At 41.1% G+C, this 8311-nt stretch overlaps 1 protein-coding gene across 1 annotated transcript; it reads left to right on the plus strand.

Moving 5' to 3' along the window:
* Positions 1–773: 773 nt before the first annotated feature.
* Positions 774–8097, plus strand: LOC136518502 (kinesin-like protein KIN-13A). The gene is made up of 12 exons (XM_066512164.1): positions 774–1251; positions 2393–2626; positions 2743–2916; positions 3000–3104; positions 3857–3934; positions 4041–4122; positions 4342–4504; positions 5065–5400; positions 5501–5719; positions 5805–6411; positions 6490–6555; positions 7345–8097. Exons 1-12 carry the CDS (start codon positions 1078–1080, stop codon positions 7525–7527), a joined length of 2421 nt encoding a protein of 806 aa, XP_066368261.1. The 5' UTR covers positions 774–1077; the 3' UTR covers positions 7528–8097.
* The last annotated feature ends 214 nt before the right edge of the window (positions 8098–8311 follow it).

Genomic DNA, 8311 nt, shown 5'->3' on the forward strand with positions numbered 1-8311 from the left:
GTATTATTTAGGGGAACCCATTGGCTAAGGCAATGGGCAAGACTGCAGCGGCATGATGATCTTCGAGACCAATTGACCATTGCTGGACAGCATTTGGAGACGTCGGCATTGCATTTTTTAGTTTCAATGGGCGGTTGTCATCTAGGTTTATTGGTCTACAGTAGTCAGGATCTGCTTCACGCTTTGTTATCCTCGAGTCTGGTTGTAGACTCGTTTTGGTTCTTGTGCGTCGGCTGTCGGCCCAAACTTTTTAATAATTGGCATGATTCTACCTGGTGTAGATGAAGCCGGATATAAACTATCCTTTATATAAAAAAAAAACTACGTGATACCTCATGTCACTTCTGTTACGACTGTAATTACCAAACCACTAATGACACACAACATGTTGAGCTGAGAAAAATAAAATAAAATATAAAACAAGCCGGCCATCCTCTCCCCGAAAACGCACAAACAAGTCCTTCTCTCTCCCCCCACCACAAAAAAAAAACCAAAAGTCCTTTTCAAACACAAAATTCCACAATAAATTTCGAAACAAAGCAACACCGTTTTTTTCGCTCGCGAAAAATTGGAAAACCATTTGGCAGCCACCTTTTACCACTTCTTTGTGTCATGTTCGTTTGGCTGATAAACTAGGACTAAAAGTACTATTGACTAATTTATTGTGAAAAAAAAATACCGGTCGAAAAAGTACGATTGATAAGGAAGCGATCTCACCTGCAAATCCATTTTGAAGCGAGGAAAAAATAAAGAATAAAAAAGCGAAGACAGCCAGCCACCCGCATAGGCCCCCCTCCCAACTCTCTTCTTCCTCTTCCTCTCCCCCACAATTCCCATTCCCAATTCGCCCTCCTCAAATCCGGCGCCCGCATTCCCGACCCGCCCGCGCAGATCTGGGATCCGCCGCCGCAGCCGCCGGATCCCCCGCCGCCCGCGACGCCCCGGGACGCGCGTGATCCCCCAGCCGCCAAGTTGGCGCCCCAGCGGAGGTCGCAGCGCCTCGCCGGCGGCGGCGCGGGCTCCGCCGCCGCCGCAGCCGCGGGGCCGCCCGGAGCCGCCTCCGGCGCGCAGGCCGCGATGGGCGGCGACTCGGGCGACGCCGTCATGGCGCGCTGGCTGCAGTCCGCGGGGCTGCAGCACCTCGCCGCGGCCTCCTCCGCCGCCGGCGCTGGCGGCGCCGACTACCGCGCTGGGATGCCTGGGCTTGTCGGCGCTGGCGCGGGGAGCATGCTGTCGAGCCTGCTGATGCAGGTGAGGTTCCTCTCGCTTCTCCCGGGAGATGAATGCGTGCTCTATATGTTGGAATGCGGATCGTGATGGTGGCCGTCTTCGGTGCGTTCCGGTGCCGCGTGTTCCGGATCGGGTTGCTGTTGATATGAGGCGTTGGAATCCCGCGACTCGCTTTAGGGGTTGTTGCTTTGCACGGAATCGATCGGGTTCAGCCTGGCTTCATGATGTCGTCAGGCTGTTCGGGCTACGTCAGCATGATTAGAATTTACAATCTTTTTCTAGGTTTTTTCACGCCTTATTAATCTAGGATTGTGATGAGCTGTATGAAATGCCCTGCCCATTAATTCACGGGCAAACCCACATTGTATAACTGATAGCCATCTGTAAATATAAAAAGGGCGTACCCAGTGCAGAGAGCTCCCGCTCTGTGCGGGGTCTAGGGAAGGGTGTCAGTGGCAAGCCATCTGTAAATATAAACATCTTTATCCATTGTGTAAACTTTTCTGTATTTTTATATGGAGTTTGGAAAGAGAATCGTTAGAATGGAATCGAGGACTTAATTTTTGTTCTTTATGCTTTCCTTTAGGTGGTATTTTGATTGTTGATTACCATTTCTTTTGGAATGCCTTTGAATACCATACTCCTATGGGGAAAATAGTCTGACAAAATCAATAACAGACGATTTAATTCATGTGTTTATTGTTTGTTATATTAGAAATGGCATAGTTCAGATAAAAGGCAACTTGTACCGACTGCAGCAAGAAATGATCATGGACATATTGTGACCACCAACCATGCATGGTCACATCGAATATCATTTTGGTTTTCTTGGAAGTTGAGGAATCCAGGAAACCCTACTAACTTGAATCTAGTATGATTCTTGTGTAGTTGTGTTGACTGGGAGCACCAAGTTAAAACTAGAAACTAACTTTCAACACATATGCATATATCTGAGGTGCCTTATTTAGACCCTTGTTTGTTTGTGTGATGTAACTAAATAAATTCTTCTGTTTTCTTCTAACACTGTTTCCTTCAAGTATTGCTTACCACTACATAAAAGTATTATGGTTTTCCTAGTGATAGGATGTTTACATATGAATATACTCTCATACCATGTGCAATTGCATAAATGATGATCATCATTACTATTATTGTTTCATAGGGCTATGGGCCAGAGTCGACTGAGGAAAAGCAGAGGCTTTATACGCTTCTAAGAGGTCTAAATTTTAACGGAGAGTCTGCACCCACATCAATGTCTGAGCCTTACACGCCAATGGCTCAGAGCTTTGGTGGTGCGAACCCTGTTGAGGGGTTTTATTCACCCGAACTTAGAGGGGAACTTGGTGCTGGACTTCTAGACCTTCATGCTATGGATGATACTGAGCTTCTGTCTGAGGTATGCCTTGTAAACATTCGCTATTGCATGATCTATGTGCGAAAACAGTATTTCATATTGATTCCTGAAGTGGCTTCATTCAGTCTACTTTAAGCTTATTATTTTTCTGTTGGCAGGATGTAGCATCGGAACCATTTGGGCCATCACCTTTTATGCCAAAGGATATCGATGATGATGATGAGGATGTGATATCAGGGAGTCAACAAGCCCCAGTAGATAATTATGGTGTGGTGACCAGTGAAAAAGAGAGCACTGCTAGAGAAAATAATGTAGCAAAGATTAAAGTAGTGGTATGTTAATCTTGTTCAAGTCAGTGATATGCTTGAATCTGGTTAATACTTGACATACCTGACTTAGTTCTTCACATTTTCAGGTAAGGAAAAGACCTTTGAACAGAAAGGAGCTATCTCGTAAGGAAGAAGACATCATAACTGTGCAGGATTCATCATGTTTGACAGTCTACGAGCCTAAGCTGAAGGTATCTATGACTCATCTTCAGGAAGTTTTGTTGTGCTTATATAAAGCTACAACCATTTCTTTAGATTCTTTTCATGGTTATGGAAATCAACCATTTTACACTTAAATGTCTATTTGATGCATTAGATGGTCAACCTAGGTAGAGATACTCTTAACTCTTTTATGGTGGTACTTCATGGCCATGAACAATGTACTCGTGTGCTTACCGTGTTACTTTCTTGTTGCTAGTCATATAACTATGTATCAAAACCTGGAATACTGATACTATTCCATGCCTACCATGCTAGATAGCTACCATATGGGTACTGTAGACATGTAGCTTTCCAGTGTTGTGTGTATATATTTGTGTTGGGGCGTGCCTGTTCCTTTGGAATGGGCAGGAAGAGTTTGTGACCATTTTGGTTTAATATGTTCTAATTTGGTGGTAACTTAATGTCTCCTGTTGACTATCATGTTGGGTTTAACATTGCTGCTATACATTCCTGAGCTTATTAATGAACCTATGCAGTGAACCTGTGGTGCTTAAAAGAATCATTTATAACATTTATTGAGAAAAAAAGCATCAAACTAACTGAAATTCTGCTTGTTTTCCTTCACAGCTATATATATATGTTTTCCAAAACAGCTCTAAAATAATTCTGAAATGCTGTAGGATAAACTTGAATTCATAATCTTAAGATTTCACGAGTACTTCTTTGGACCTGTTTTTTCCTACTTTTATGATGTCTGCTAACATATTCTTTCCACTGAAAGGTGGATCTGACAGCCTATGTGGAGAAGCATGAATTTTGTTTCGATGCTGTCCTCGACGAACATGTTTCCAATGATGAGGTGTTGCTCTTTCTTATCTGTTTTTTCTCTCGAACAAGGAGGAGAGTGTAAGATCAAAATAATTATCATTTAATTTACAGTTAACCTTATGGAATTTTCTGGACAGGTTTACCGTGAAACAGTTGAGCCCATAATTCCAATTATATTTCAGAGAACAAAAGCAACATGCTTTGCTTATGGCCAAACAGGTTAGATAATACATTATGTTATTACAGGGTTATCAATATACTCCCTCCGTTCCAAATTATAAGACGCTTTGACTTTTTTGGTACATCAATTTTGCTGGATGTACCAAAAAAGTCAAAGCGTCTTATAATTTGGAATGGAGGGAGTATATTTTTATGCATAATTGCATTGTGGTTTCTTATAGTTTCTGTTGACCTACCATCTGTCGAATTCGTGAACAGGCAGTGGCAAGACATACACAATGCAGCCTCTGCCTCTGAGAGCTGCACAAGACATGGTTCGTCTATTGCACCAACCTGTCTATCGGAATCAGAATTTTAAGTTGTGGCTTAGCTATTTTGAAATATATGGTGGGAAACTCTTTGATCTTCTATCTGACAGAAGGTTAGTTTTTGGATTTTCTTTTTTTGGTTACGTGACCTGCTTAAATATTTAAAAATGGCATACGTTTCTACCTTCATGATTCTGATGTATTGAATACCACACTATCACATTGTCTTTTTTCCTTCTTCCTGGTTGTGTGTGGGTGAACTTGTGCATGTGTGTGCTTGTTGCTCGTATTCATGATCTCTGGTCCGACCGTGCGAGTGTTGAAGCATGTCTCTACTTCAAAGTATCTATTCTTCATCTATACTGTTAGCCTTGAACCATTGTTTGTTTGGATGAGAAATCCATGTTTTCGGATATTAGGTAGAAATGCCGCTTGATGCTTTGTAAAACAGCATCATTGTAGATTTTTGAAACGCTGTTAAAGTTCCCTTTGACGTAACCTACATTTTTCATCATTTACTGAAAGGAAATATTTATGTCTGAAACAATGGCACTTCCTTTTGGATTTTGAAGATTTAACTTATTGTTTGAAATATGGGCCTAAAAATTGTTTTTGGGATGTTCTGGTCAGCTTATTTTACCTGAACTGAAATGTTCTATCCTTTGTTTTATAGGCAACTACTGATGAGGGAAGATGGCAAGAAACAAGTTTGCATTGTTGGTCTACAGGAATTTGAGGTTTCTGACGTTCAGATCGTCAAGGAATATATTGAAAGAGGAAATGCAGCCAGGAGCACAGGGTCAACAGGGGCCAATGAGGAGTCATCAAGGTCACATGCTATTCTGCAACTTGCTGTGAAGAAGCACATCATTGTAAAAGATACCAGGAGACAGAGAGATCGTGATGCTAATGAAGCTAAAAATACAAAGGCTGTGGGGAAAATATCATTTATTGATCTTGCTGGAAGTGAGCGTGGTGCTGATACTACCGACAATGATAGACAGACAAGGTGTTGGTTATGTCTCTATAGAATTGCACTCCTTTATTGATTTCTCAAGCTCCTTTGCCATCTCACTTATTTTAACCATCAACTTGTTGTCATATATCAGGATTGAGGGAGCAGAGATAAATAAAAGTCTGTTAGCTCTCAAGGAATGCATTCGAGCTCTTGATAATGATCAGATACACATTCCTTTCAGAGGAAGCAAGCTTACAGAGGTTCTTCGTGACTCATTTGTTGGTAACTCTAGGACAGTGATGATTTCTTGCATTTCTCCAAACGCAGGTTCATGTGAACACACACTAAATACCTTGAGATACGCTGATAGGTAACAATGCTATATCCAAGTGATATACATGATTTGTTTGTTTAAAAAATGCTTCCTGTCATTAACTTGAATTAAATAATAACAGGGTCAAAAGTCTCTCCAAGGGCGGAAACACAAGAAAAGAGCAGTCCACAGGACCAACTACCACTTCTAGCCGGGAGTCTTTGTCAGCTCCATCATATCCATTGCCTGCTGAAGCTGAAGAAATTCCTAATCAGATTCAAGAGAAGAGACCAGTTGATACTTACCGGAAGGGCACTGAAAATTTGATCTCCAACGTTTCTGTGGAGCCTGACAGAAATTCCTTTAGTATGATTCCAAGTTATTCTAATAGAGGGAGAGAAGAAAATGGCGCAGCATCTGGTAATGACAGGGAGAGGTATGATTTGAAGTCCAGCCAAACTGCTTACACTAGTAAGGCACAGTTGGTTCAGAATTCAGCAAACACACAGGAGGAGAAAGTCACAAAAGTCTCACCTCCTCGGAGAAAGGCTTATAGAGAAGACAAATCTGATAGGCAGAGCAATTACATGAAAAAGGATAATGGTCCTGAGACAGGTCGGGCTGGGTATAAGATGCAGCAGGCAAAGCAGCTGCAACAGCAGCAAAGGCCAGCATCTGCTTCAGCTTCATCAAGGCAATCTGAAAAGGAAAGTTCTTGTGATGATGTAGAAATTGATGCAATTCTTGAGGTAAAGACAATTCATGAAAATGCTGTGTGATTTTATCCTGCATCGAGATGTGTTGCTAAGCTTTCTTTTGTATGTTAGGAAGAGGAGGCCCTCATAGCAGCTCACAGGAAGGAAATCGAGAATACTATGGAGATCGTGCGGGAAGTAAGTTTTAATCTACTGAATAATGTCCATGATAATGTTCTTAGATTGACAGCTGTATACATACAATAAGTCATCTTACTGTATACTACCACCTCGATTTCAGAATGTATGGCGAATTAGAATTTGAAAAAGCCAGACTGTAAGCTTTGATCATCAATTAGTTAAAATCTATCTATGTTTACTTGTTTAGTGGACAAAAAGATATATAATTAGATTTGTACTCCATGCCAAAACCGATGCGAATAGTGCTTAGTCAAATGATTTGAAGTTTGACCAAATTTATATAAAAAGATGTTAATATTATCATACTAATTAAGTATCATTAGAAGCATCATAAAAATAATATTTTTAATATTTTCTATGAACTCCGTCAAACTTAAGATAGTTTGACTTTGACCAGACCTAGAATTGTATCCTTTTTGGGACGGAGGTAGTATTTCACATGCCTTTTAGTAACATAGTTTTGTAGTAATTGATATTATATTGTAAGAGAATCAATGGACAAATCGTACCTTGATAGATTCTTTTAATTATATAATACGCCTTATTATAATGATATTTGTGTGTTCATAGGAAGAAATGTGATTAGCTAGTACACATATATGCACATACATGTCCAGTTATCATAAAGAGGGGACCATATATTTTGTGAATTAATGTTAAGCTGTCTATTTGCTTTTGACTTCCTTGTTTGTTCTTTTGTTTTAAGGTCACTGGTTGATAATACCGCTATTTCACAGCGCTGTTCATTTTGCCATGCTGCTTAAACACATGCTTTATTTTTCTCAGGAGATGAACCTTTTGGCAGAAGTTGATCAACCAGGTAGCCTGATTGACAACTATGTGGCCCAATTGAGCTTTTTGCTGTCACGCAAGGCTGCAGGTTTGGTCAGCCTCCAAGCACGCTTGGCACGGTTCCAGCACCGCCTCAAAGAGCAAGAGATCCTTAGCCGCAAGAAACCTTCCAGATAGTATGATCAGCAATGGCTCTGGCCTTTTGCCTGGTAATCTGATTGCTTGGAGCTCAGTTGTGGTCTCAGTTGTTTTTTACCTATGCGCTTTAGTAAATGCTAATCCCAAGCAAGGCAGTGATAGAAGACACATGGGAGTGGCTTAGGGCGGTCTTGATGTTGAGGCCGTGGTCCTGGTTGATATCACCTGCACACTTTGGGTTTGTCAGGGTTGATAACCAGTTTGGTAATAGTCCTTTTTGCAGTGGGGCTGCTTGGGTGTGCTTTTTTTGGCGGATGTATGGCTTGCCCACTTTGCCTCTTTCTTTTCCCCATTTTGTACGAGGAATTGGAACTGTTGTTTGCAGATATCGGTGGGTCTGATTTTTGCCGTGGGGTCTTTGTGGAAACTTACATTGTTGTATATTCATTACTGATATTATTTGCATTGAGGAAGGAAAGGATGTGTGAATGGTGAAGCCCTTGAACAGTGACAACAAGGAACACCAACTGTAGTATATAAGTAACTTCCCCATTTGTAACAGTGACAGTCAGCATTCTCTGAGACCGACCTTTTCTTATGATTTTTTTTTCTGGACAAACTCCAAATGTTTAGGACACTCATTTGTCTCCAACCTGAGGTATAAATCAGGTCGAAACTCATGGGTTTTTTCGTGGTCCTAAGCTTCAATAGGTTTAGGGTCTTTTGGTTAGCGGTGGTCATGGAGGTCCTAAGCATCAATAGGTTTAGGTTGAATCTAATGAATTTGATGTTAGCTTGAAGATATACCATCTAATTATTTAAA

The sequence above is a fragment of the Miscanthus floridulus genome, chromosome 17 (genome assembly GCF_019320115.1).
Source record: "Miscanthus floridulus cultivar M001 chromosome 17, ASM1932011v1, whole genome shotgun sequence".
Lineage (NCBI taxonomy): Eukaryota > Viridiplantae > Streptophyta > Magnoliopsida > Poales > Poaceae > Miscanthus > Miscanthus floridulus.

What these genes read in the sequence shown, in the direction of transcription:
- LOC136518502 (XM_066512164.1), top strand. Translation starts at nt 1,078, where the DNA reads ATGGGCGGCGACTCGGGCGACGCCGTCATGGCGCGCTGGCTGCAGTCC. An exon ending in TGTCGAGCCTGCTGATGCAG is followed by an intron (nt 1,252 to 2,392) that starts GTGAGGTTCCTC and finishes ATTGTTTCATAG; the next exon opens with GGCTATGGGCCAGAGTCGAC. An exon ending in GACAATGATAGACAGACAAG is followed by an intron (nt 5,401 to 5,500) that starts GTGTTGGTTATG and finishes GTCATATATCAG; the next exon opens with GATTGAGGGAGCAGAGATAA.